Below are 27123 nucleotides of genomic sequence, written 5' to 3' on the forward strand. Positions count from 1 at the left end.
CGGTGCTAAGGAGAAGCTATCTAATTTAGCCACGAGGCAGAGTAGTACGGGGCCCAACAGATCCTCGTGCGGGCTGCGTAGGTGGGCTTAGATCGTGGTTATTTACCCAGCGGGAATACCGTGGCGGGCTTGGCTGATGCGGGTGATCTGCTGTGTCGGCCTTTCTGTATCGTGGAAAATCTGTGGGGAAGCGGGAAGAACAATGGAACCGAGACCATGGGCATTATGGTGGCATGTCAGGGGTAAATATCCCGAATCCATCCACACTCGAGTTTGTTGGTACTTCAAATGTATTGCGGACTTGTGGTATGGAATTAAGTTCGCGCCGTGTATAGTATTGCAAACTCAAACCCAATGCCGAACTTACTTCCTGGCCAGAACCCTTCACAGCTTTCTCATATTCATTTCTTCCTCTTGGTAACAATTGTCTGAACATTCTTGGGCTGATGGTACCACCGGTTGATCAGAGTCCATTCCTTCTTCGGGTCAACCAACTCGAAATCGTAATCGCGGATTAGTTCTGGAAGGGCCTTGTAGATTTCCATCATTGAGATCTGTAGTTTACATTAGCCAACTGGGCCCCAGTGGGAAAGAGGTATATGCTCACATTCTTGCCCAAGCACATATGGGGGCCACCACCAAACTATTTGGAAGAAAGTCAGTAACAGGAGCTAATAAAGGGTAAGTTGGGTCAAAGACTCACATTCAGCATGTGTCTCTCCAAATCAGCAGCATTACGACCTAACCACCTCTCCGGCACAAACTCATCTGCATCCTCTCCAAACACACCTTTATCACGCTGTACAATCTGAGGGTTACATCCGACTTTCACCCCAGGAGGGAAGAACTCTCCCAGGAGCTCAACCCCTTCCTTGGGGGTGTACCGCGGGAACGACAGACCAAGACTGGCGTGGACCCTCATGCCCTCCTTGCAGCAGGCGTCAAAATAAGGCAGCTTGACTGCATTAGCATACCTGATTCTCCCAGACGAGCTGATCCGACCCTCGGCAACGGCCGTATCAATCTCATCTCTGAGCTTTCGGTAGGTTCTAGGATTTTTCGTGAGGTGATAAAGAACTGAGGTGATGGCACTAGCCGTGGTGTCGGATCCCGCGATGCTGTTGTACAAATGTCAGTATATTCACGCAAGTCAAAAGCGAAATCAACTCACATAGCGGTGTAAATCTCCCCTCTAATCTCCAGCGGACCAAAGTTATCCAAATCCCCATGCTCCTCCATAACTCGGAAGAAGCTAGCCAGCATATCATCCTTCTCCATCACGCCACCGCTCTCCTGCAGCTCCTTCTGTCGTTTCTCAACAGCCTCAACCCCCGCATCTGTCATCGTGTCCATCGCCTTGACAGCTGCCATCGCACCGGGGACGACAATAGAGGTCATCAAAACAAGACTGCGCATCCAGCGGGGCACAAACGCAGAGGCTGCCAGGAATAAGATCAGCACGTCGGTCGCGTTGATCCAGCCCCTGTAATCCTTTTTGGTCTCCAGAAAACCAAACGGACGGCTGAAGAAAAGGATGCCAATCACGTCAAAGGCGTAGTAGCGAAGCCAGAGAGCCATGTCAGTTGGCCTGCCAGACTCGCTGGCGTCCTTGACACGTTGATAAAGAAGTTCGATACACTCTTCGATGGCTGGCTCGTAGCGGCCGACGTTGGTCATGGTGTAGACATGGTTGACCAGCTTGCGGCGCTCGCCGTGGGACTTGGGGTCTATGTTGCAGAAGTGCTCCGGGAATCGGGCTGTTTAGTGTTAGCTTTGGCCGATTTGTCATGATATTTCTGTTACATACACCATGGCATTGAGAAAGCCGAGTAAAACTCAGTCTAATCCTTATTGTTAGCAAAATCCTCTTACCCCTAGCACTCCAGGTTGAAAGGTATGGCAAACGCACCTTGGTAAAAGCTGTCCCGGCTCCATAGATGGCCTTGATAACGGTTGGGTCTGAGATAGACACCTCGTTCTCGGCGATGCGAATGATGGGACCTGAGTTGTTAGCTAATACCGTGCCTTGATATCAACAAATCAAAGGACAAGGCACTCAACTCACCATGTTTTGCGTGCCACTTTTTCAACGTGACCTCTAAGTGACCCGAGTACAGCTCCTTGATGATCCACAGTCTCGAGAAAGAGGCGAGAAAAGGACCCGGGTATTTGGAGTAGGGATGTAACCATCGACAGTAGATGATCCACCCAACGAACCAGGTGACCAGACCACCTAGTAATATCGACATGACTGCCATTATTGCCGTCAGTGTGTTCCGAGCAAAGTCAGATGATCAACAGAAGAACTAAAACTTTTCCCCATCTGCCTCGTCCAAAACAGCGGGCTCAACCTCCTGTTAAGAGGACTGATGAGCGGGCATCACTCTCGTCAAGATCAAACCCTAACTATCTTACACACCCCCCAGTTCGGAGGGCATCCTGCAGGGCCCTATCACCAATCTATCGCTCCACCTTCCGCCTGCAGGTATCTTTCCCCTCTCCTGGTAAAGGTCTTGGTCCGCGTCTGCAGAAAATCTCGGTCAGGTTCGGAGGGTTGCAAACCAATGAGAGCTCACATGTCGAAATGGAAGCTGATCTTCATCGACATAATCGCTAGCCAGCTGGGCGAGCTGGTGTCTCCTCACGGTCAACCGGGCGTCAATATTGCGTGATGCTTGACACTGCACACGAGCGGTTGGTCTGAAATCGCTCAGTCATCGACAAGCCAAGGACGGGATACAGTTCTACTTGGTGTTGTTGGTGGTTATCATTGAGCCTTGTGTAACCACGCAAGACTGCCGGGCTGTGCCACACCAGTCCGCCGCCCAATCACAATTGTCCGCTTGCCATCCGAGAGACCAGAACTGGCAAGGCCCTTCTGCAGCATCACATCAAGTCAGTGGTTTCGAACTCTCAGAAGGGTGTTCAGTGTCGATAGTGTAAAGGTGCCATGAATTCCTCCTCCCCGGGCCAATCAACGGTGGCCCATATATGAAAGAACCTCAACTGGGGAACTACACTACTGCAGTCATCAAAAAAGCTCCCGCCACTTGATGGGCCGATATCCCACGATTTCGGCCGAGCTGTTTGACCCCGCAGCGCCAACACAGACGATGATACTGTGCTGCCTGAGCATGCGTCGCTGGGCGGTTGAGAGCTGTTTGAGGTGGGAAAACTTGGATTGTCCATGCCATTGTTGCTTCTGTTGGTCGCCGGGGGAGAACGTTCGAGTTGCGTTGGGTGTTGTGCAACTCCAGGGCCTGATCCCAGGAAACTTAAGCGCAATGTCCGGTGCCAAAAGAGTGAGGGAACCGGGCATTTGTGTAACCATGGAAATGTAGAAAAGCGGCAGAGAATGGACTGGTTCAAGAGTAGCAGTGAGTAGTACAAACGGAAAAATGATCTTCACACCAAAAGCAAACCCCATCCTTGCCTTGCAACACAACTTTACGCCCCCGCGTTTCTGCCTTGTGGAGGCATTCCTCGAGGGACACAAGGGTGGCCCTTGAACAAAAAGTCATGCACGCCAAGTGACAGATAAAGAAAAGAGAGGCTTCGCAACCTCGGATATCATTCTGTGTGTAAGTAGCCCAATTGTACAGTATTAAAAAAAAAAGGTAAACAGAAAAGACCTCGAACACAAAACAAACAGACCAGCCAGCCCCCAAATCCAGGCCAGCAAACGCAAAATGCAAACGCTTGAAATGCTGCCGATATTGCGGTTTAGTGCGAACCCATAATCTCGAAAATGCTCGACATGCTAGCCTTGGGTTTCAGGCTTCCACCCATGCCCATGCCCATGCCCATACCCATGTTACCTCCTGACAAAGACCCAAAGCCCATGTACGGTGTTCTGGTCGGTGATGGTTCGAGAAGGTCCAGGCCTGGCATCATCGGTTCCGGCTCGTCGTCTGGATGACGGAAAGAAAAGATCGAGCTCGACAAACTGGGGAGGGGTGTTGTGGGCGAGGGCGTCGCCGTTGAGGTTTCGGACGATGACGAGTCGTTGAGGTATGCCAGTAGAAGAGCATGAAGCTCGGCCGTCGCAGTTGGAGAGAGAATTGTTGGCCGGTCGATTCGCTTGTAGGAACGAGGTCGGGACCCCAGTGCGGAGCCGGTTCCCGAACGTGCCGAACGGACCGAGAGGGGCCGGGTGGCCGTTTCGTTTTCGGGTAAGGAAAGTGTGATCAAAGATGGAAGCTCGGGTCTGGAGGAAGGCCGAGGGGACTCGTCGAGCGAAGGGAGACTAGTCGGTGAACTGGAAGGAGAAAGAGCGGGAGGAGAGAGCGAGGGACTGGTCGGAGAAGAAAAGTCGAGAGAAAGATCGAGCGAAGTGGACGGGAACGAGAAGTCCAGCGGGTCTGGTTTGTCTTTGAGTGGTGATGATATTATGGACTGCGGCCTGGGTTGTGGTGCCATGGAGAGCCTCTTGCTGTGCCGACGCTCCAACTCGGCCTGCAAGTTTCTGACGGGAGACGAAGCGCGCTCATATTTCTTGTTCGATCTGCTGGGCCCCTTCTCGAACAAGGCAATAGCTTGGGAGACGGGGACGTTGCTTTCAGTGGTATGGTTGAGGTCGTCGAGCAAGAGCGAGAGGTCGGCTTCTTCGAGATCGCCCAACAGCTCGAAGACTCGGTCAATAGACGAGCGCGATCCGGTGCGCGCGTGTGTCGGCATCTTGAAGTATGTACGTGGTTTGTCGTAGTAGTGAATGAGGCGGTATAAAGAGCGGATAGAGCGCGATAGGCCCAAAAGGAAAAGCAAGTAACAGAAAAAGGCAGAGGGGAATATCAACAACGAAGGGAGCTCACGAAGAGCATCATGGCATGGCGAGGGTTGAATTTGGATGGTCCCGAAGCGTAAAATGACCAGAAATTGGGACAAGACGCGCCAGCTGCAACGCCAATTCGCCAATTCAGGACGGTGGATCCCCCCGCAGACTCTGGCAGGGACTCAGTGGGCTTTTTGGCGGGCTTTTTGATAGCGACACTGTGCGCTAGCGTCACAGGATCCCAGCGCCCTGGCCGTGGAACCCGGGCCCGTGCTCCAGGAACGGCACACGATGAGGTGGTGCCCCTGAACCACCTGCACGGAACGTGCCATTCAGTTCGTCATCGCATCATTCGAAACATATCTTGTGACGCTCTGTCATCGCCGCCACCCCCAACACCACCCTCTGAACATTATCTATCTTCACGAGCCGTCCAGTGAGTGCTTCTTTCTCTGGTTGACTGCGACCGACTCTCGCCCGTCTCGGGGACGTTTCGTAACCATCGCTCTCCCTACCTACTTCAGGCGTCACCCCTCAATGGTGTCTGTGTTTGGGAAGAGCGGTTTGAAGACGTTAATGAAGGGAGTTTATTGCAAGACCGACGCTGACCATGGAACAGTTGAAGATGGCGATCAGGTGCATGACCTTTTCAGCATCCGTTGGATCAGTTGATGCTCCAAGAACCCGGAAAGCTGCTCAACAAATTCGATGTTGATAGGCAGGCCAATGCCATCTTTTATCGGCACGATGGTCTGGCGAGGATGACCTGCATTTGTTAGCGGCGGGGCTGTCGGTTAGCGTCTACACGCAACCTCCATGGTCTTCCGCTGCCTACACCACATGGAAGCACCAGCACAACGTCGGCCCATTTTGCTGCTCCTTTACCCAACAGCAACTACACTAACAAGTGGGATTTCAGTAGCGTAACATACAATTCCACTATGAGCTTAGAGGACAGGCTGCCTGCTTTGTTCCCAAATACCATGGACTCGATACCCGGTCTATTGGATTCGGGGACCTAAGGCGGAGCAACGATCTTGGACTTCTGCGAGATATCGGGGATCAACAGACCGCCAGCCGCTCATCAAGTTAGAGTGTGCTCGAAACATGCAAGTTGGACGCATCATTTCTCACAATACCCCTTCTTGGTCACGAATAGGAGGCAAACTTTACGTCTTAGTTGGACAGTGCCGTCTCAGTCGGGGATGATTGGAGTGCTTCATGGTAAAGGTGGTGGTCACAACAGCTCCGCTACAAGCTACACCTTGCTGGATCGATATGCCAAACCTGGAAGCGGAGTCCTGTCCTACATTAGCGTGGGCTTCCTGGCCAGTCATCTCTGGATGATGTGCGGGAGTGTGGACTTACACAAGTGACGGACAGATATCCCCTGGTCGCACTAAGTACATATGTCAAATCATGAAGCGCTCCATTACCAGAGCCACAATGCATGCGGCCTGAAAGAGATCTCGGTGTCTATTTAGATCTGAAATCCGCACCATCGGCCCCGCTGCTTACCTTCCGCCATCGGCTACTCCCTCCGCCCAGGCATGGTATTGGTAATCGCAATAGCTAACACGAAGGACCATGTCTATTGTTGGTAGCACATCCCTGAAATGGGGACAAGTATCCCGCAAACACCCGCGATATGCGGGCATTTGCATGCTCACCGTGTTGCCAACAAGTGGCTGTTCTATGATAGCTCATAGAGCTCTCCGACTTGAAATGCCTATGGATATCCGACAATTAAACCACCCTTCTCACCAATCTTCCTTTTCCCTTGTATCTACCTTGCTTGACAGGTACTGACCCTGACTCTACCAGTATGACGCTACTGCTATCTTTCAAACAACACTTCACGTACCAGCTCTTAGACTACCTAACCATACAGAGCACCATCCTTCTCCTACTTCTCGGCATATCAACCTACCAAGTTGTACACTTTCTGCGAGCAGGAAACAGACCACCACTCCCAACCAGTCCGCCTGGTGAGTTTATTCTTGGACACTACCGGCTAGTCCCTGAAGATGCCGCTTTCAAAAAGTATGCAGAATGGTCAAAAGAGTATAGTACGTTGCCACTTGACATTACAACCCTTCACAAAGGGATCAGTACCCGGTTGGGGTCTCTGACAGTATGCAGACAGCGATGTGCTCTTTTTCAAGACCTTTGGGACGAAGTGGATAGTATTGAACAGCTTGGAATCGGCAACAGAGCTGCTTGAGAAGAGAGGATCAAATTATGCGGATCGTCCGCGATTTGTGATGTTTGAGGAGTAAGTTCTGAAAACTAACCACCCCTGAGTACCCCTTTTCAACACCCACCTTGATATAGAGGCGCGGATACTTGGATCGAAAAGGGTTTACAGAATCAACATCAGTAATCGAGCTTTCAACTGATGGAGCCAACACACAGAATGGGCTGGTCCCCAACTCTCACATGGCTTCGCTGGGGGCCAAAATACCATCTTCACCGCAAAGTCTTACAGCCCCCTTTTGCCAAGTCCAAAGTAGGGCAGTATCAAGACTATCAGCTACGAGAGGCGCTGATATGCTGCAAAAGCATGCTCGACGACCCGGAAAACTGGGTTATAGCCGTTAGACGGTTCGCAGTGGCCATCGTTTTGAAGATATCCTACGGGCTCAACGTCGATAGCCCGGACAGCCAGTGGATTAAACTGGCGGAAGAGTCAGCCGAAGCGATAGGTAAATCAGGGCCGCCGGCAAGTTCGATCATGGATCGATTTCCTCTCAGTATGCTTTTTTCCTTCACTGGCATGTTGACCGTTGATACCTACTCATCAAATTTCCAGCAAGATACCTACCAACATGGCTACCCTTCATGGAACGCCTCCGCTACGCCCGAACCTGGCGCCACGCAATAGAAGACATCACCCGCCTCCCCTTCGAAGCAGCCATGTCCTCGCCCACCTCCCCAACCAAAAGCTTTGTCCACCACCGCATGGCCATCCACAACTCCAATCTCGAACGGTCTATCCCAAACGACTTCACCATCGAAGACATCAAAGGCGCCGCCGCAACGATAGTCATAGCAGGCAACGACACGGTATTTTCCCCTCCCGTCCTTTTCCCACCCCCTATTCTAACCTTTCCAGACCGCCGCCACATTGATGCTCCTGGTATTATACCTCCTCAAAAACCCTCACGTCCAATCCCTCGCCCATTCCGAAATCTCCTCCCTCCCCCATAATCTCCCCACTTTCTCCTCCCTCCCCTCCCTCCCCTTCACCCACCTCCTACTCCAAGAAACCTACCGCCTAAACCCCCTCTCCCCCCTCGGAATACCCCACTCCTCCCTCCACCCGGACACCTACAAAGGAATGTACATCCCACCCAACACAATCATCTACCAAAACATTTGGGCCATGAACCACAACCCCTCCATCTACTCCGACCCCGACGACTTCATTCCCGAACGGTACCTCCCCGTTGACCAAGGCGGCCGAGGTGAGCCCCTGCCACAGGGAAATTTCGGTTTTGGGAGGAGGGTCTGTATAGGACGGCATCTGGCGGAGAATAGTCTGATGATTGTTTTGGCCACGATACTCGCGACGATGGAGATTGGCGAGCCGGAAACGGGGGAGGTGGGTGAGGAGTGGAGTTTTAGGGGGCAGGCGTACGTATTTCCTGATGTGAAAAGGTGGGATGATTGCTGACAGGAAACAGGATTGTAATGCCGTTTAGGGCTTCGTTTAGGCCGAGGTCGGACAAGATGAAAGAGTTGTTGGATGAGGCTGTTAAAAAGTTGGATGAAGAGGAGGGGGAAGATTGTTAGTTAGTTGGGTTATCGTGAAGGTGGTGCTCGTGGACGTGACCCAAGTATTAAAAAGTATTTTTGCTCGTTGTATCGACAGTAACGCTCCATATTTACCGGATCCCAAGCCCGAGCCATACCCAATATATGTACAAAAAAGAGTATGGCGCTCTGCACCGAGTCCAGTCCGGTGTGCAGAGTCCGCCGGGTATCATTAGTTAAATGTAATACTTCCCCTGAACTGAACAAATAAACGCCGTCATAGCTCATGATCATCATTATCGCCCCCTGGGACGAACGAGTCCCCTGGTCCACCAGTCCCCTCGTAGCCCTGCATTGTCTTGCAGTCAAGATAGTTGTTCTCGATAAACGGAGTGGCGATTTGCACCCCGTAGATCTCTGTCCACTCCTTATCTACCCCTTGGAACAAGGCATTCGTCCTCGCCTTGACACTACCCAGCACAGCCCTAGGTGCATATTCCCCAGTCGACATGGTCGTGTTGAACAGTCTGATCATGTTGTCGCATGTCGTACCATTGGCAAAAGTCGGCTGGTTGGTGATATTCTTGAACAACTCCATCGGGTACGGGCTGAGGTTCAACGGAAGGCGCTTCATTTCCAACTCGATAAACTCGGCCGAGTTCACGCTTGAGCCCTTGAAGTGCGTGGCGCCGTTGGGTAGTGTCTCGTAGGCGTCGCAGAGAGGCTCGTACTCGGCTGGAGAGACAATGGTACCATAGGCTCGTGATCCATCCAAAGCAATGTCGTTGGTAGAACTGATAAGCTGCGCTGGTGCCCATCTGAAGGAGGAATACCCATCACCCATAAAGTCGAGGAACGGAAACTCGAACCCAACACGCTAAGAATAGTTAGCTAACTCGGACCAATCGTCTTTGTATGTGAAACAAACACACCGAAAAGTCCTCTATCGTGATGCCATATGCCCTGAACTGAACATCGTGATCGTGGGCGGCTTGCAGCATGACAGGGTACATGCCCTCTGGAAAGTCTGGCAACAAAGATCGATAAGCCCCCTCGAGGATCCGGTACTGTGGTGGGATCAGGCGGCGAGCTGACTCGAGGGAGATAGGAATGATGGCCAGCGTGGCATTGAGAACTCCGGTTGCACTGTTTGGGAATGATTCGGCGAGTATGTTTGGGAGGTCTTGCGAATAGCATACGCCGCCATTTGCCGGAGCTGACTTCCCAAGGCTGAGGAAGAGTGATGATAGTACCAGAACAAAGGCGGCCGAGATTGGCAGGATAGAAAATGGGAACGCCATGTTCGATCAATGCTGCTTTGCCGATGATTTCCAAGGGCTGTGCAAAGGGAAATATGAGGGGGACGTAGCGAATCCAGACAGAACCCGCTTACCACCACATAGGACTCAACCAAAGTTGAGTAGAAAAAAGAGCAATATTCAAAACCAATCGCAAGTGACATAACAAAAGGGAAAGAAGAAGACCCAAAGGAGTGTAGGTTCATGAGATGCGGTCACCCAGACCTTTTGAGTGAAGTGCACTTCATTGTCCTGTCCCTCCCATTGCCCCTGGGCGGATGGGCGCTGGGCCCGGGGGAAGCAAGACAAGCTCCATCCGGGATCTGTTACATGCCTCCAACCTTGACATTTCGGACGGGCCAGTACATCCGTTTCGGAAGGGGGTGGATGCGAGACCTGCTCTTCCCTGACGGGAGTGCGTGGGCCAAGACCAGATCTCCAAAGTGCCCTTGGGGTGCCCCCCTGTCCACGTGCGCTCCCGAGAATGGCAGTTTGGGAACATTTCAGATGGCCCACGGGACTGGCGACTGGCACAGCGAATTGGATGGGAGCGCCAACACACTTGGAGGCGCGGAAGTCAGCGTTGCCGAAGGCTAACAGCGATAGTGGACGACAACTGGCGACCAACAGCCTACTACCCACACGCCATAAGGAACAGGAGGGAGATGCGGATAGCGGCCTAAAATGGGCAGAAAGAGAGAGAAAACGGAAAGTGGGCGTTACGCAGGGCGGGAATACCCCAGTGTCATGCCTAGGAGATCAAAAAGAAAAGGTCCCTGGGCCTCGGGGGTAGGCCGTGTTTCGTCCCGGATGCTCAGTGTTCCGGCGCACGCCGCAAAACCCTCCAAAAGTCAGCCCGCCAATTGGAGGTCATCTTTGCCCTTGTTCCGGCGTGTTTCTGCGGGATTCTCGGCGGCATCATGAAATATCGATTCTTCGGCATGTTTCGGTGAAAACAATAGCGCTTTTTGACATGTCAATCTTTGGTGGTGTTGTTGAAGTCAAGACTGAGATGCGTGGTCAAGGTTGATGGGCAGGTGGGAGATGCAAAGATGCGGGAGCTGCACGGGCCACTGAAGACTTGGAGCTGCCTGGCTACATCGCAGCTGCAAGCGGCCCGGCGAACTCAACATCCGTTCTTCGTTGTGGACGGCAAAAAAAGACAGCGCAGATCAAAATCTCTGTTTCTTCCACGGGATGAGGAAAACAATCCATCAAGAGAGGATATTTTGGGCAATTCCGATATGTTACTCTCGCGCTACACGCCAGTTGTCGCCTCTTTGTCGATCTGTTCCAGAAGGTGTGAGGGCAATGTTTCAGGAACGCTACAGATCCCTCACCTCCTGTCTGGCAGCTGTCCCGCAGCCGGTGACAACTGTCTTCAACGGCCACGAACACTTCTCCCCAGCTCAACACACACAAGCCACAAGTCTGGCACTTGGTGGACCGACAAGACAAGAGTTTTGCTAGTTCGTCTAGTGGATGTCGTTTAGCTATTTTAAGATCTTTATCCAACAAGAGACAGCCCGGGAGATCCCAGCGGAGTGACATCCCGGAGCCGACTCGCACCAACATGTTCGGACGAAGGCTGTGATCAATCCACCATGCTGAACCAGGTGTTGACTCTAATGGGCGGGCATCATGGCATTGATACGCCAATGTTTCACTATCACTATCCTGATTCTCACCCTCATCCGAATCTATGGCTTTCGAGATATCAAAGTCTTTAGGGTCCCGCATGTCAGGCTCTGTTCTTTGGTTGGAGGATACTTCTTTCACGTGGCTATCAAGAGTCGCGAGGCATAGCTTCACTCTGTTGGTCTGTTATTTAGAGTGACCGGGAATAGGGGCATTGCGGACTTACTGACCACAATATGTACTGCAGCTCAAGGCAGATGACACTCGCAAGACAGTGGTCTGAAGGTCAAATGGCCTTGTGAGGCGTTCTCAATGATGGATAAGGCATCTTGGTACAGTTCGAGTGACTTATCAGTGTATTGACTATGAATTGGTAAGCAAACGGTCCGAAACCTCCTCTGCACCTTCAATTAAGCACGTTACACTGTTGAGTTTGTGCTTGAGATGGATATTATTTCGTCTGTCGGCAATCGGCCTTGTGGGCCCACGAGGATCCCCACACAGAAAATGACCCAGATTCATATCACTCTCTCTTCATCTGTTTATTATCTCGAGGCATGAGGTCTCACAATTGACAAGCCTCCCCACTAAAAATGCTATCATGCATTAGTGAGAGAACTCATGCCACCATGAATGACGCCCTCACAAATCATCCGGCCCCATGTGAGCATGGCATCACAGGCCAGCGATGAAGTCGGCAAGCTTCTTGAGTGAGTATATAGACTCTCCCAGTCAACCCCTCACAGCTAGAACTCTCCTCGTTCCAACAGTATTCACATCCATACAAGCACACACCCAGAGCCTCGACACAGTTCATATCAAGAGCATTCCTCATCTTCACACCCACACTCACATCAGACCAACTTTTTCTCCAAGGAGATTTCACCAAACACAATCAGCTATTTCACCATCACTAAAGCAGCATTGTCTTCCGGCGGCGGCGACAACTATACCTACAAGGGCTGCCAGGGCGGCGGCAGCTCTGGCGGTTACGCGCCTGCCATCCCTACTCATCGAAAGAAACCCGCTCTTCCGGACCCCATCAATAAGGAGGCCTGAAAATTTCCTGGTTATAACGACGGCAATGGTGGCAACAAGGGCAAGGGAGGTCACGGCGGCAACAGTGATGGTAATGGTGACAACAATCGCCAGGGGGGCGGCAGCGGTGTCAGGACCTAATGTGGCTGGAGTTGAGCTCTCAACAATAATGCTTAGGCAGTTCGGGGTATTCACTGGGAATGGACTGGATCTCTGATAGAACTGGCACATTTTGATGTTTTCTGGTAGTTTTTGGTGGGTGAGGCAGATGCAATAGTTTTCTTGTCGCTTGGAAAGCAGTTGATTTATTCTCAGAATTCGCGTTTGTGTGCCCTGATTATCAATTTTTCAATGTCGAGATGTACGCATTATCGTCGTGATTGATGTAGGGATATAGTTTTGAGACAGTGTATGACTAGAGAGTGTGTTGCATATGGGCGGTGTTTTAAATACAACATCTTGTATTATATTTCATCACGCTGGGTGATTCGCAACGATGATTGGCTGGAGCTGAAAGGGGTTACCGTAATATTCACGGTTGTACGCCAAGCACCTGAAATCACAGGGTTCACAGTTATTTTTCTTTATGTTATGAGGCTGCCTTAAGGATAGCTCGCTATGACTCGGTTTGAAGAGGAAATGATCAATTTCACGACTCATCTATAAATTCTGTGTTCAAAGTGCGTCCGTAGACAGAGTTCTTTAAAATTCCTTCACTTTACTCTCCCATCTGAACTTCGTTTGCGAAAGTCGACATCATGGACGCCGGTCGTGGAGACTTCATGGCCAAGTTTTTCGGCGAGATCATGCCCATGGTCGAAGCTGCCCGCCCTGTCGCCAAAGTCTCAGCGCGTTTCGCCCACTAACGGGCGTATAGCAAAGGGACCACCGCCGAGGAGCAAAAACTCAAAGATGGCATCCTCACCGCTCTGTCCCAGATCAAGGCAACCGGATCGTTCGCGCCGTTCAAATCTGTCTTTGACCCTTTCGAGCGTCGTCTCGTTGTCCAGAATGTTGGGCCAATCAAGTTCCCAATTACCAAGTTACAGACACGCCAGTTGATCAAGAGAGCTCGTCAGGCCCCTTACGACAAAGGCAACGAGACCCTCGTCGACACCAGCGTCCGCAAGACGTGGGAACTGGATTTCGCATTTGGAAGACGCAGACACAGAAAAGAGCGAGATCACTCAGGACCACTCACCCGGCCCGTGGAAAGCATGGCGTGAGTTCAGTAACGCAATGCTCAAGGACATTGCCACCGACTTGGGCATTTCCACCACCTCCGGCCAGTCCATCTATGCGGAGCCATACAAGCTGCTCATTCACGAGGAAGGCGCCATGTTCAAGGCGCATACCAGACACGGAGAAAATCCCCGGCATGTTCGGCACCCTCATCATTTATCTCCCGTCAGCCCACCAAGGCGGTGACATTGTTCCCAACCACCAAAGCCAGACCACAATCTACAAAACCTCCGAACACAAGCAATCTTGGGCCTTCTGGTACTCTGACGTCTCTCACGAAGTCCTCCCAGTCCACTCAGGCCACCACATCGTCCTAACCTTCAACCTGGCCATCAGATCCGCAGGTCAAACCACCACCATCCCCCGTCCCATGGCCCCCTGACTCCTCTCCCAGGCAGAACCCCTCCGTCGGACAGTCACAAAGTGGCTCCAGGAACCAGCACAACCCAAAGCCCTGTTCAACGTTCTCAGCTACACCTACACCCCCGCCTCCCTCTCCATGCGCCACCTCAAATCCCTCGACCTCCTCCAAACCCAAATTCTCCACCACCTCTCCACCTCCCTCCCTTCAGCCTCCACCTCGCCGCCCTCGAACGAGAAGAATACGTCACCTGCTCCTACGACTCTGACTGCGAGCTCCCAAGCGGTAAAGTCCGGCGCGTCAACCTCAAAGCCAAGCGCCCCAATCCCAACATTAAGCCCTGGCACGACCCAGATGACATTATCAGCGAGGAGTACAGGAACAAGTGGCTCGTCAATCCGGACGGCAAACCCATTTGTATCGTGTCACGGCGTTGGTTTTGGTGGCTACGAGGACGGTTCCTGTTTCTGTGGATGATGATGACGATGAGAATGTTACACCGGGCGTCGCGGAATCTGGGGCTGCGGAATCTGGTATTGATGTACCAGCGGCTGCTGCTCCCGATGTTGCCACTCCCGGTGTTGCTGCCACCGCCGAAAACGGTAGGCATATTCGGGTGCCCGTTTCTCCCTCACGCATGGTTGGTGCAGTTCGCCCGAGTACCATGCGCAACGGTTATGTTCCCCTTGAAATAGTCAGAGACGCGGTTAAGCGCGCTCGAGAGGAGTTGGGCATGAATCCGTAATCATCGGCGGAATGCATTTTCCTTTTCTTTTGGGATATCAACACATGAATTTGACAACAAACAAAGCATAAACTTCACACACCTACACATAGAACTCTAATTAGAACCGTCTTACCTCCATATAACAGTCTCCCTCATTTAGACTTTTTACATCACCCACAAACCTACTTTACCATTTCCATGACATATCCCCCTAGACCCTCTCTCTCACCACACCCCCCGTCACATTCGCCGGTCCATCCCACTGCAACCTCCCCGGCACCCTCTTCGCAATAACCGGCACCCAAACACTATCATACAGCCCCGGCCCCCCATCGGCCGCCCTACTCCCCGGCTCTAAACTTCCCAACTGCCTCTGATCCGTACAACACGGGCTATTAACCCCCCAAAACGGCCCCGCCGCCCAAGCCGTCCACCCAATATACTCCTCATTCTCCTCCATATACCCCAGCATCCCCTCCAACATCAGTTTACACTCCGTCGTATTCGAACCCCCAAACTCAGTAACAAACCCCTTCAACCCATGCTCCCTCAACCAACCCGTCACCCCCGCCAAGTTCGCCACCGGATCCTGCGTACAAGCCGTATGCCCCCCGCTAAAATCCTCATCCAAATACTCATGGATATCCACCGCCAGGTTTTTGATCGGGTCGACAAGTTTGTGAATCCATTTGCTGTTTGCCTCGTCACCTCCCTTTGTCCAGTAATGCCCACCCGACCAGGCGTTTCCTGGAGTCAAAATCATGTTGTTTGCTCCCGTCGCGCGGATTGCCGTGATGGCGGCTTGGAGGTTGGAGAAGACGAGCCGGGAGGGCATGCTATGCGGTTCGTTCATTAGACCGAACAAGACTTTTTCGTTGGTTTTAAAGCGGGAGGCGAGCTCGCCCCAGAAGGCTGCGAACTGGGCTGTTGTCGCGGCGGTGGGGTCGGAGGTGTTGCCTATGACGGAGCCGGAGAAGGGCTGGGAGGAGGGGTCGTTGTAGCGCATGTAGTTGTGGGGGTCGAGGATGGCGTCTGTTTCTGAGGTTAATGATGGTGGAAGGAGAAGGGGGGAGGAGGAGAGAACATACAAGCGCCCTTGGTGATGGTGATGTAATCTATCGCCTCTTTAAAGTGCTCAAAGTGAGTCTCGTTGAACTTTGCCCCGAGGCCGTAAGACAAGGGGCACATCCTCTCAAGGAGAAAGGCAACGCGGTGGAGGTTGACCTTGTGGCTGTCGATCATGGTGTCGACGCCAGAGGTGGAGATGAAGGCGTAATCGACGCCGAAACGGCCGGGGAGAACTTCATTTTCAATCAGTACCAAGAAAGATGTCTTGTTGCCGAAAACCGACGAGTCCCGGGAAGGAAGCAATCAGTGAAGAAGGTGTCCGACTTTCAAACATTTTCATCGTGCTTGCCACACGACCATATAATTTTAATAGTAGCCGCAACGAAGCGGGATGAACGAGCGGGTGCAATCTATTTTCTGGAAAGCTTGACCGTGAGCCGAAGTCGATCCCCGATCTCCCATCTACTCGGGACATGTTGCGGCTGTTCTTGTCGAATGGACGCCCGCTTATTGATGTGATCTTCAGAGGACAATCAATGGGAATGCAAGCTTGGCAAGGATGTGGTGATAACGGCGAGTTGGGAATGGCGATTTTGTCTTCTACCCTCGGAGAAATATGAAGCGGGCAGTCGCGAGGGCGGAGGGAGCCTTTCCGGGTGTGGGTAAATCTGCTGCCGTTGCCGTTGACGCGTGAAAAGAGTGGCAGAAAACATCATCGTCACCATCATCACCACCACCAGACATAGAGTCAATCAGGACAAAAAAAATAACAAAAGCTCACCGGCCAACTCCGTAGAGGTGGCCGGCTACGAAACCCTCGGTAGGGTTTTCTTCGTAATGGGGGGGCGGTCGAAGGGGGGTCAAATTCCTTGAAGGCCATCTTAAAGACAGGGCATCGCTGAGGAGTCGAACTTAGGCGTTCACGGAGCAGTGCTTTCATACCGGGCATTGTTAGTTGCCTAATCCGGGCCACCTATGTCTTAGCCGCTGAGCCGTCTGACCATTCCAGTTACCAGATGAGTGCGTAGGTGGTTGCTGAAAGCTACTTCCAGGTTGCGGGCACTGATACATATACCGTCAGACACTGTTGCGCCCTCGTATGTCCTCCACGCCACTCGCAACACAAACGCTGGTCAGCTTTCATTGCAGGTTGCTGCGGGCAAAGATCCTGACTGCCTTTGTGTTTTATCTCTATGAACCTGGCTACACTGAACCCAGTCGTCGACTTTCAATCTCCCACAGCTGCATTGCGCCTCAGACCTTTCGCATAGACCCAGGCCCGATCTTTCGACAGACTTTAAGGCCCAGCCCGATTGGCATTCGGTGCAGCCTCACTCCAAACCGGCCCACCAGGAGCCACATATTGTGTCTGCCCCTGCTGAATCCTCCACAGCTCAGCCAAGATCTATTAGAATACCTGTCAGCCTCAAATCCGCCACCAGCATACATCATCCTCAATAGACTTACACCAGGGTCCTCGGGCTTGTAAGCACCCGGCAGAGCAATTCCTGCAGGCAATTGCGTCGTCCCACCTTGCGTCACCCGAATCTGAGTGCAGCTTGGATAGAACTGCGCGCCCATCCTCGTCCCTGCAACGTGCAGGCCCAGAATCTCGTGACGAAGAAGATATTCACCCGGAGCTAGCTTCGGTGGGATAGTGACGGACCACTTGGCGCCTTGTTCGCGAAGGAGGTCAGAGGCCCAGGGAGGATGACCTTGCGGGTTGTAGGAGAGCTGCTCGATCTTGACCCAGACGTTGCCGGTGTCGCCTTTGAAGGTCTTGCAATCGTTGTTGGCACATTTGGCGAGGTAACTGGGAAAACAGCCGTTAGGCGAAGATGGGATCAGTGTTAGAATGGGGAAGCTTACGTGAATACCGGGCCACTGTGGGAAGATCCCCATTGATCCCAGTTGAAAGTTCTAAGACAGTTGTGGTAAGTTGGGATGGACTTTGACAATAGACAAGAAATACATTAGCACTTACACTTTGTCACCAGCCTTGAGCTCGATGATGCCCTGAGCTGGAATATTTCCACCAGCACCACACCTGGCGTATCATCAGCGGCCTAAAAGTCAAAGTCAGAAGTGGGAGATGGCTTGGACATACGTGATATCATTCGTTGTAAAATCGGGCACCGGTCCATTGTTGGCAAGCTGTCGTGCATAGCGGACGGGAGGAGGGTTCACGTAGTTGTCCTGTCCAACCTGCCACGCGAGGTAGTTCTTTCCGTCCACGGTGATGCTCTTCAGAAAGCCATGTCCTGATACAAGGCTTGCAAGGCCAACGACCAGGGCCACAGTTGAAAGAGGTGTCATTTTTTTGATGTTAACGTCAAGTTCTGCGATGTCCTTCAACTTGAGCAAGGAAAAACCTCAGCAGAAGAACTTAATCAGGAGACAGCCCTCCTTATACCTGGATCTTCCTCAGTCCAAGTTGATCCATGTCCAGGAATTGCTGTCATTCCCAGTGTCAATCACAGATCAAAACAGGTCAAGTCCATATTTTGAGACAGTTCGAGAGAGTTGATTGGCCAAGCCACTTCCTAACGGAGTAGCTCTGTCCGCGGTCGTCAACGCTGTGTTGATCACCAACAAGGAGTCTGAACGGCTCACGGCCAGGACCTGACATGTTGGGACGCGGCGCTTGGGTGGCCGTCATTGGAGGGATTTCTTGGATACCGGGTAGCCTCGTTCCCTTCACCAGCCGCAACCGCCACACCCTTGGTGGCGGCCTTGGCCATATCACGATACGCTTGGCAAGAATGTGGTGGTGAGCGGTATGTGTAGCCAAGAGGTGCTCTGGTCATAAGAGGACCACCGATATCGAAACTCAGAAAAGAAGTCACCGAGCAATATTGTCATCCTGATGAAGATATCTTGTCCTGGCTCGCTGATGAAATTGAACGCCGGAACGGTGGTCGTTAGCTGAGACCACTTTCGGTCAAAACCATCAGTCTTTGTGGTATCATCATCTCAAGGTCTTCAACAATCCGTTAAGGCCATAATGAAACACACAATGAGCTAGCAAGCCGTTGTACCGTCTACTATAATCGCCGGTCAGCGTTCAAACTTGTCATGAGATGTCAACCCCAGCTTGTGCTACACCAGATGATGGCTACAAATCGCGCATATAGGTACTCGTCGTTGGCCCGAAAAAAACGTACCAAACATGCACCTTCACCCCCCTCTCAACTTCTCGAAGATTGGAAAACGGGCCGGCCTGATGCCAGACTGGCGCGTGGATGGTTCGTGGAACGCTGAAGATGCACGGCGCCAAGACTTCAAGTTGGCGGACACATTGATCCACACTTGACGTGCTGTGGGGCCATGTCTCCACCTTCCCCATCCCCGCAATCTTTCGCCCTGAACCAAACAGAGGGCGGCGTCGACATGCAGCCAAGCTCGCACAAAGCATCTTCAACATGGAGCTCGTGATGGAGACTCATCCGTGATCGTTCCTCGGGATGGATGGAGTGAACCCCACGGCAACCCACCTCGTAAACCCGTCGCATCCGACCCGAGGATGAAGCATGAGATGCCGCCGGGTATTCTGCCAGCCATAAGACGGTTGATGGCAATCACGGAACACGCATCGGGACATCAAATCGACCCCTCATCAAGGGCGGGGTAGCACACGCCCCCCTTAAGAGGCACCGTGCAGTGCAGGAAGCAGGGACAGATGGAGTGGAGAGGAACTGAAAGGGATGTTTAATACCAATGACCCCTCTGCCTGCCCTCCACTGCCCTGTGGGACAAGAGAAATCTCTTTCCTTCCACTCAATTCATTGTTTTGACAGCAGACGACCAAGTGCTGCTGATGTTGCGCAAGCACGACAGACAGGACCGTGAGACTCCTCCAACAAAGCCTCCGTCCCACACCCAGTCGTCCACGTCGTCCTCCCCTCATTGCGCCTGCTCCGCCGACCTCGCTACCTACCTTTGGTGTCAATTGTTGTCAGAAGCCAACCTGCCCTGAATGTGAACAAATGACCCAAAGATCCTCGATCTGCCTCGATAGCGTAACGGGTCGCGCGCAGACATAATGTCGAGGTCCTTGCTCCAGCCGGCGCTGGCTTGCAACACCGCGTCTTGCATGCCTCGTCCCTACCAACGCTCGCGCCCCGTTGAACGCGCCTCTAGGCCGTCATTGACAGCAGTAGCTCGTGTTTTCGGTGAGCCGCCACGCTAGACCCCCACGCCCAACCGTTGAAGTTTGTTCCTTTTCATTTTTGTGAGCCATTGAACCTAATTCGACCTGACAGACTTCGCCCCAGTCCGCGCTGGCAATGGCAGCACCGCCGTGATCTCACAAAAGGCGTGGCACAGCACGAGAACTGCCGGAAGTGATCGGCCGAGTTCGGCCTCGTTGAGTATTGCTCTCCCGAAGGCTCAACCGCTCCAGCTCGTCCGCCATGCCTCCGTTTTGTCCGGCATCCCGGCTAAGCCGTCGGCAAGGAGCCCAATGGCAGCGTACTCCACCGAGGCCACGGCAGTTCTGCCGCCGACCACCCCGTACTCCAAGCTGACTGTGGGAGTGCCCCGCGAAATATACCCAAACGAGCGCCGTGTGGCTCTCACCCCTCAGAATGTTGCCCTCCTGCTCAAGAAGGGCTTCTCCCAGGTTCTTGTTGAGAAAGGTGCTGGTGCCGAAGCCGATTTCCTGGACGATGCCTATGCCGCCGCCGGTGCTACCTTGGTTGACGATGCTTCTGCTGTCTGGAAAGGTTCAGACGTTGTGCTCAAGGTCCGAGGGCCAAGTGCGGAGGAGGTTGATCTGACACGAGAAGACCAGACCGTTATCAGCTTCCTTCAACCGGCCCAGAACAAGGCACTCGTGGAGAAACTCGCGGCTCGCAAAGCCACCTCATTCGCTATGGATCTTATTCCCCGTATTTCTCGAGCTCAGGTCTTTGACGCCCTCAGCAGCATGGCCAACATTGCTGGGTACAAGGCGGTGCTCGAAGCATCCAACAACTTTGGTCGTTTCTTAACTGGTCAGGTCACTGCTGCTGGTAAAATTCCGCCCTGTAAGGTTCTCGTCATTGGTGCCGGTGTTGCTGGCTTGAGCGCAATTGCAACTGCAAGGAGACTCGGTGCAATCGTTCGTGGATTCGACACTCGGCCTGCTGCAAGAGAACAGGTTCAGTCGCTTGGCGCCGAGTTCATCGAAGTTGAGATCGAAGAAGATGGCTCTGGTGCAGGCGGTTACGCCAAAGAGATGTCGAAAGAGTTCATCGAGGCCGAGATGAAGCTTTTTACCGAGCAAGCCCGTGAAGTGGACATCATCATCACCACCGCCCTGATTCCTGGAAGACCTGCGCCCAAACTCATCACCAAAGCCATGATTGAGATCATGAAGCCTGGATCTGTTATTGTCGATCTTGCTGCTGAGGCTGGTGGAAACTGCGAAAAGACCGAACCCGGAAAGCTGATTACCTACAAGGATGTCAAGATCATTGGTAAGTCGTGGCACGGGAGCAGTACCCGAGGTTGCTCGTGACTAAAGTAAGACAGGTTACACCGACTTCCCCTCTAGGCTACCGACCCAATCTTCAACTCTGTACTCGAACAATATCACCAAATTCTTCCTGTCCATGGCACCGAAGGATAAGGAATTTGGCATCGATCTGAAAGACGAAGTCGTACGCGGCGCTATTGTGACACAAGAAGGCCATATCCTCCCGCCAGCACCCCGACCAGCACCTCCCCCTGCTCCCGCCGCTGCCTCGACTGCCGCAAAAGAAGCCGAAGTCGTAGCACTTACACCATGGCAAAAGGCAACTCGTGAGGTTTCTCTGATCACTGGTGGTATGGGCTCGGCTGTCGCATTGGGCAAGTTCACTACTCCCTTGTTTATGGGCAACGCCTTTACCTTTGCTTTGGCCTCTCTGATCGGATACCGTGTTGTCTGGAACGTCGCTCCTGCCTTGCATTCACCTCTCATGAGTGTGACCAACGCCATCTCTGGAATGGTCGGCGTTGGTGGTTTGTTCATTCTCGGTGGAGGATACTTGCCTGAAACGATCCCTCAAGTCTTTGGTGCCGCCTCTGTCCTGCTCGCTTTCGTCAACATTGGTGGTGGGTTCGTCATCACAAAGCGCATGCTCGACATGTTCCGCCGTGCTACTGATCCTCCCGAGTACCCGTGGCTTTATGGAATCCCGGCCCTCGTGTTTGGAGGTGGCTTCATCGCTGCGGCCTCGAGCGGAGCTGCAGGCCTTGTTCAAGCTGGCTATCTTGTGAGCTCGATCCTTTGCATCACCTCTATTTCGGGTCTTGCATCGCAAGCAACTGCCCGTATGGGAAATATGCTGGGTATTTTGGGCGTCGTGTCCGGTGTTCTCGCTTCCTTGTTGGCAGTCGGCTTCACCCCTGAAGTTCTCACTCAGTTTGGTGGTCTTGCTACGCTCGGAACAATCTTGGGCTTCCTCATCGGCAAGCGCATCACCCCTACCGATCTTCCTCAGACTGTCGCTGCCCTACATTCCGTGGTCGGCCTTGCTGCCGTCTTGACCAGTATCGGAAGCGTTATGGCTGATGTCACTGACCTCTCGATGCTTCACATGGTAACTGGCTATCTTGGCGTCCTCATCGGCGGTATCACCTTCACCGGATCGATTGTTGCCTTCATGAAGCTTGCCGGTAAGATGTCCTCTAAGCCGCTTCGGCTGCCAGGTCGTCATGCCGTCAACGCCGGTCTACTCGGTGCGAATGTGGTCACCATGGGCACGTTTGTCACCATGGCTCCTGGCGCCCCTCTGATTGCCGCCGGTGCCCTTGCTGCCAACACCGTACTCTCGTTCATCAAGGGTTACACCACAACTGCAGCCATTGGTGGTGCCGATATGCCTGTGGTCATTACCGTCCTCAACGCATACAGCGGCTTTGCGCTGGTCGCCGAGGGCTTCATGCTGAACAACCCTCTCTTGACCACAGTTGGAGCACTCATTGGCGTCTCCGGTTCCATTCTTTCTTATGTCATGTGTGTTGCTATGAACCGTTCACTTGTCAACGTTCTGTTCGGAGGAATCTCGGCGCCCACCACCAGCGACTACAAGATTGAAGGGAGTGTGACACAGACCAATGTCGAAGAGACAGCTGACGCCCTCACCAATGCCGAGTCCGTCATCATTGTTGTTGGGTATGGCATGGCTGTTGCCAAGGCGCAATATGCTATCTCGGATATCACCCAAATGCTTCGGTCCAAGGGCATCAAGGTCCGCTTCGCCATTCACCCCGTTGCTGGTCGCATGCCGGGCCAGTGCAACGTCTTGCTTGCTGAAGCCAGCGTTCCGTACGATATCGTGCTGGAAATGGATGAGATCAATGACGACTTTGGAGAGACGGATGTAACCCTTGTTATTGGTGCCAATGATACAGTCAACCCGATTGCCTTGGAGCCTGGTAGTCCGATTGCTGGAATGCCCGTCTTGCATGCGTGGAAGAGCAAGCAGGTGATTGTCATGAAGAGAGGCTTGGCTAGTGGATACGGTGAGTTTGATGGGACTCTTCTGTGGCTGGGCACGATGACTGACGATTGTTAGCTGATGTCCCGAACCCGATGTTCTACATGCCCGGCACGAGAATGCTGTTTGGCGATGCTCGTGTGACCACTGAAGGTACGAACCTCTCTTATTGCTCCATAATTCCATCGCTGACAAAATCTTGCTACATCTAGCCATCAAGGCAGCTATCGAAACTCGCTTCAAATAAAAGGAGGGAAAGAAAGAGGGTCGTTTTCTGCGCTGCTTTTGACTTTTCTTGCCTGAAAAGATACGCCTTCATTGCCCATATATACGTCCTGCAACAACCCTTTTTCCTTATAACTTTTGCCTTGTCTACAGAATTGGGAATTTTGCTTTGCTGATAGAGCAAGAGAGCTGTCGATCTCTTTTAGGTGTTGCATTTGCATGCATATGCGTTGGTCTGTTAGACATGTATGCGAGAGAGTCAAGTAGAGGAGATGACAAGGAAGACGTCCGTACCTGATTTTTTAATCAATGCTATTTTGACAAAGCAGCATGGCTCGATATGTGACATTTGAAAGAGAAACAAACAAGGCTGGGGACAAGTGCCTCCCAGGCGCGACTTAGACCCAATAAGTTGGGTAGGCTGCGTGACTGCCACAACCTGGGTGTAAAGGACTTTGTTAGGGAAGGAGCAGTCGGTCTTGTGGAGGGAAGGAGCACTCGGTCTCGGAGACAAGGGTGTGCCCCCACTGGAATAACCAGCGGGAGCACAGAAAATAGCGACTACAAAGTCAGCAGCTTAGGCTTTTTTTTCTTCTCTTACTCTTCGGCTAGCAGCATGCTCATCGACCCTTCAACCCCCAGGCTTTTGAAAAGGCATCGCAGTTTCTCTCTCTCTGCCTCACTTTCCCTTTCCCTCACCACTATGTCCCCATTTTACCGAGACCCACTGACGACACGATGCCAAGAGAAAGCGCGCTGAGGAGGAGCAGGATGCTGTCGAGGGCCATTCCACCGATTCGACGTCTGGAGACATCTTTTCGACTTCCTGTCACACCCTCTAGACTCCTCATGACAGTTCTTCGATTCCCCCAGCGGACGTTTCGACTCCCCATGAAGACGTTCCAACTCCCCATAGTATCCTTCCGGCTGGTCGCACAAATTTAGTCGCCGACATCCTCTCGACTGATGGTGCCCTCTCGACTCCTCTGAATACCACTTTCAGCCTTCGCAAGCTCCCCATCGAACTTCGCTTCCTCGTCTAACCATCATACCTGGGAGCCTCGTGAGGTGACCATCCGTAAGCCAGGTTTCAAGAACAACTTACCCGCGACGCTATTCGTCGACAAGGACAGTCGTCGTGAGACCTTGAGACATTACCATCTGTATATTACCAAGTACATTTCCCCAGTGGAACGCAAGTATGGCTATATCAATCCCAATCTGGCCACACTCCATGTCCGCATGGCTCGGACCTTTCCGCCTATGCGTCACCCGCTTGAGATATGTATCCAAACCTTGTTGGAGATTGGAAAGCCGGTCCTGAGTGTTCGCCTGAATCCGGGCACAATGGACGAATTGCCGGCCAAGAAATGGCTTTTTGAGAGATCGGGGCTCAGGGGTATCATTGCGGAGGTGGATATTGCTGCAACTCGTCCACCCCGTGGTCCTAGGTACGCTACGATATAACTGAGATCTAATAGCATTGAGTTTTTTTTCTTGCAAAAGATTACACCCTTGGTTGATTGAACGGTGGTTGCGGATGGCTTGTCTCTTGATCAGGGCCTACGGCTGGTTTCAGGTAACAGAGTTTGAGTGATGAATCAATCGATGCGAAAGAGCAAAAAAACAACGAACAACTGTGCTCACTAAGAAGTCTTCTAATACGTTAACTAAAAGTCGATCGGCTCTCCCAACAAAACAGGCTGACTTTGTATTTTTCTCAAATCTCACATTAAACTTTCCAGTCTTTAAGCGTCTCAGTGATGAGAAGGCATCATAATCGACCTACCAAGCCTGGATCCGGATATTGTTCCATAACAGCCATGAATGGATGGTTACGGTGATGGATCAAAGTAGGTATACTATGGAACGAGGGATTGATGTAGTATTTCTTGAGCAGACTACAAGGGCGTTGTTTAATGACTGCATATTTGGTCAAGTTGGTAGCAGGCCTATGGTAGGCTGGGTAGAGTGGAAGCTGAATTATGTGCTCTTTGGGTGTGTTAGTGGTTATGGGATGCCCCATTTGAGAGCTCTTTAATTGGTCAAAAGGCTTGTAGTGTAAATACATGCTTCACATCAATTGTCCGGGTTTTTAATATCAATGTGTGAAATTCTCAGAGGCCTCGATCTAAGAAAATGCATCCCTACTGCCCCTTTATTTGCCCAATTGTGCATGCCATGTGCTCTCAATTACCTTTTGCATTATTATGCGATTAGGAAACCAGTTTGTGCTCTTTCACGACATTTTTCATTTTCCCGCTCCACTTCCTTTCCCTTTCCCTCTATCCTCCTTTTCAAGAAGGTGACGAGCATAGCCTAGAAAGAAAGCATGGGGGCAGATACCAAAGCAAGAGATGGAGAAAGGCCCCATACCGAACAATTTCCAATTGGGGGCAAAGAATCGACTATACCCAAACAGGGTAGAACCACAAGAACAAACATGCTGCTTCTGTGAAGTACGTGGGAATGCGCCGAGCATATCAAACCTAGAAAGGGGTCTATTCACCAGGGAAACATTTGTATGTACATTTGTCATGCGCTCGTGGCGACTCTTTCTTCCAGCCAGCCTTGCTTTACCTAGGGGCGGCCACGGGCTGCCATGACTGGATCTTGGGCTTTGTTCTGAGATAATATCAGTTTTCTGTGATATGATGGAAATGGTAATGAACAAAGAAAGCTCCTTACGTGCTATATGTCTTGAACGCAGCTCTAGTAAAAGTCCTGTTAGGGATGTGCTCGGTGTTGGCCCAAGGGCGGTTGGCAATGCCGGTGGCGGTGGTGATGGGGTCCTTGTTGGGAGGAGTGTCGACGGAGTAGGAGATCCAGGCGTGCCACAAGGGCTCAATCTGGCCACTGTCGCAGAGCAAGTTAGACTGATGTTGCGATGGGACCATTAGCGAAACCTACGCATCGTAGTCGTGCTTGGCATAGTCAACCCATCTGGAGCGGACTGCTCAAGTTGATCAGCACTTCAACCAATGTATATGCCGGAGATAGAAGCCTAGAACATACGGGGAAGTTCATCCATGTTCTCGTAGAACTTGTTGCCGAACTTGTCGACACCCACAAGAGTACCGGCCTTGGTGTCACCTGCAGACTACGTCAGTCTCCACCCATCCTTCCGCCCTCCATCATCGATGTGCTTCGAGGCGTACCGATGTACTATTCGTCGGGGGTCGAGGCTATGTTAGCTGTGGCTGAGTAGGCGGGGGACTCGAGGAGGGGACGAACGTTGAGTTGATGCCAGTATTCCTAGAGTTGCGCCTGAGGTTAGCTACTGTATTCAGGTGTCTCACGGGTATTGGAGGAGCAAACCTTGAAGCCAATCTTGCGCAGATTGCCGAGGGTTCTGGAGAGGTACGACATGGTGGGCAAAGGCGAGCGCGGGCCAATTGACCGTGGCTGGATGTGGTGATGGTATCAGTTGAGGATTGCGGTCGTTGCGGCCAAGCCCAGGCAAGATGGGAGCTCGCTGCCGAACTGACGCCAGTGGGCGGGATTGTGGGCCGGCGACTCCCGAGCCAATGGGA

At 52.3% G+C, this 27123-nt stretch overlaps 11 protein-coding genes across 11 annotated transcripts; 4 read left to right on the forward strand and 7 right to left on the reverse strand.

Moving 5' to 3' along the window:
* Window positions 1-401: 401 nt before the first annotated feature.
* Window positions 402-2258, reverse strand: QC764_207060 (uncharacterized protein; the record flags this gene model as incomplete). Its single annotated transcript, XM_062944421.1, has 7 exons — window positions 402-554; window positions 608-643; window positions 704-1118; window positions 1172-1757; window positions 1808-1841; window positions 1910-2001; window positions 2066-2258. 7 exons carry the CDS (start codon window positions 2256-2258, stop codon window positions 402-404), a joined length of 1509 nt encoding a protein of 502 aa, XP_062803242.1.
* A 509-nt stretch (window positions 2259-2767) lies between these two features.
* Window positions 2768-3319, reverse strand: QC764_0038180 (uncharacterized protein; the record flags this gene model as incomplete). The annotated part of the gene is made up of 2 exons (XM_062940257.1): window positions 2768-2878; window positions 3071-3319. The coding sequence occupies 2 exons, from the start codon at window positions 3317-3319 to the stop codon at window positions 2768-2770; spliced, it is 360 nt and encodes a 119-aa protein (XP_062803243.1).
* A 404-nt stretch (window positions 3320-3723) lies between these two features.
* QC764_207070 (uncharacterized protein) lies at window positions 3724-4860 on the reverse strand (the record flags this gene model as incomplete). The annotated part of the gene is made up of 1 exon (XM_062944422.1): window positions 3724-4860. Exon 1 carries the CDS (start codon window positions 4675-4677, stop codon window positions 3724-3726), a length of 954 nt encoding a protein of 317 aa, XP_062803244.1. The 5' UTR covers window positions 4678-4860.
* Window positions 4861-6358: 1498 nt separating this feature from the next.
* On the forward strand, window positions 6359-7050 carry QC764_0038200 (uncharacterized protein; the record flags this gene model as incomplete). Its single annotated transcript, XM_062940258.1, has 3 exons — window positions 6359-6573; window positions 6596-6840; window positions 6914-7050. The coding sequence occupies 3 exons, from the start codon at window positions 6359-6361 to the stop codon at window positions 7048-7050; spliced, it is 597 nt and encodes a 198-aa protein (XP_062803245.1).
* Window positions 7051-7169: 119 nt separating this feature from the next.
* Window positions 7170-8729, forward strand: QC764_0038210 (uncharacterized protein; the record flags this gene model as incomplete). Its single annotated transcript, XM_062940259.1, has 4 exons — window positions 7170-7524; window positions 7584-7837; window positions 7887-8407; window positions 8458-8729. 4 exons carry the CDS (start codon window positions 7170-7172, stop codon window positions 8564-8566), a joined length of 1239 nt encoding a protein of 412 aa, XP_062803246.1. The 3' UTR covers window positions 8567-8729.
* A 19-nt stretch (window positions 8730-8748) lies between these two features.
* QC764_207090 (uncharacterized protein) lies at window positions 8749-10835 on the reverse strand. The gene is made up of 2 exons (XM_062944423.1): window positions 9460-10835; window positions 8749-9404 (listed from the first exon to the last, which is right to left on the reverse strand). The coding sequence occupies exons 1-2, from the start codon at window positions 9826-9828 to the stop codon at window positions 8805-8807; spliced, it is 969 nt and encodes a 322-aa protein (XP_062803247.1). The 5' UTR covers window positions 9829-10835; the 3' UTR covers window positions 8749-8804.
* Window positions 10836-13259: 2424 nt separating this feature from the next.
* QC764_0038230 (uncharacterized protein) lies at window positions 13260-14849 on the forward strand (the record flags this gene model as incomplete). Its single annotated transcript, XM_062940260.1, has 5 exons — window positions 13260-13353; window positions 13384-13622; window positions 13678-13881; window positions 14138-14389; window positions 14472-14849. 5 exons carry the CDS (start codon window positions 13260-13262, stop codon window positions 14847-14849), a joined length of 1167 nt encoding a protein of 388 aa, XP_062803248.1.
* A 193-nt stretch (window positions 14850-15042) lies between these two features.
* Window positions 15043-16073, reverse strand: QC764_207110 (uncharacterized protein; the record flags this gene model as incomplete). The annotated part of the gene is made up of 2 exons (XM_062944424.1): window positions 15043-15863; window positions 15920-16073. The coding sequence occupies 2 exons, from the start codon at window positions 16071-16073 to the stop codon at window positions 15043-15045; spliced, it is 975 nt and encodes a 324-aa protein (XP_062803249.1).
* An 883-nt stretch (window positions 16074-16956) lies between these two features.
* Window positions 16957-18323, reverse strand: QC764_207120 (uncharacterized protein). The gene is made up of 5 exons (XM_062944425.1): window positions 18007-18323; window positions 17884-17946; window positions 17769-17819; window positions 17367-17712; window positions 16957-17304 (listed from the first exon to the last, which is right to left on the reverse strand). The coding sequence occupies exons 1-5, from the start codon at window positions 18213-18215 to the stop codon at window positions 17197-17199; spliced, it is 777 nt and encodes a 258-aa protein (XP_062803250.1). The 5' UTR covers window positions 18216-18323; the 3' UTR covers window positions 16957-17196.
* A 750-nt stretch (window positions 18324-19073) lies between these two features.
* QC764_207130 (uncharacterized protein) lies at window positions 19074-23970 on the forward strand. The gene is made up of 4 exons (XM_062944426.1): window positions 19074-20071; window positions 20162-21358; window positions 21414-23518; window positions 23578-23970. Exons 1-3 carry the CDS (start codon window positions 19942-19944, stop codon window positions 23441-23443), a joined length of 3357 nt encoding a protein of 1118 aa, XP_062803251.1. The 5' UTR covers window positions 19074-19941; the 3' UTR covers window positions 23444-23518; window positions 23578-23970.
* A 2095-nt stretch (window positions 23971-26065) lies between these two features.
* Window positions 26066-27066, reverse strand: QC764_207140 (uncharacterized protein). The gene is made up of 7 exons (XM_062944427.1): window positions 26909-27066; window positions 26825-26845; window positions 26749-26755; window positions 26606-26683; window positions 26501-26543; window positions 26279-26446; window positions 26066-26215 (listed from the first exon to the last, which is right to left on the reverse strand). Exons 1-7 carry the CDS (start codon window positions 26957-26959, stop codon window positions 26167-26169), a joined length of 417 nt encoding a protein of 138 aa, XP_062803252.1. The 5' UTR covers window positions 26960-27066; the 3' UTR covers window positions 26066-26166.
* Between the last annotated feature and the right edge of the window lie 57 nt (window positions 27067-27123).

This window comes from Podospora pseudoanserina, chromosome 2 (assembly GCF_035222485.1).
Source record: "Podospora pseudoanserina strain CBS 124.78 chromosome 2, whole genome shotgun sequence".
NCBI classification, from domain to species: domain Eukaryota; kingdom Fungi; phylum Ascomycota; class Sordariomycetes; order Sordariales; family Podosporaceae; genus Podospora; species Podospora pseudoanserina.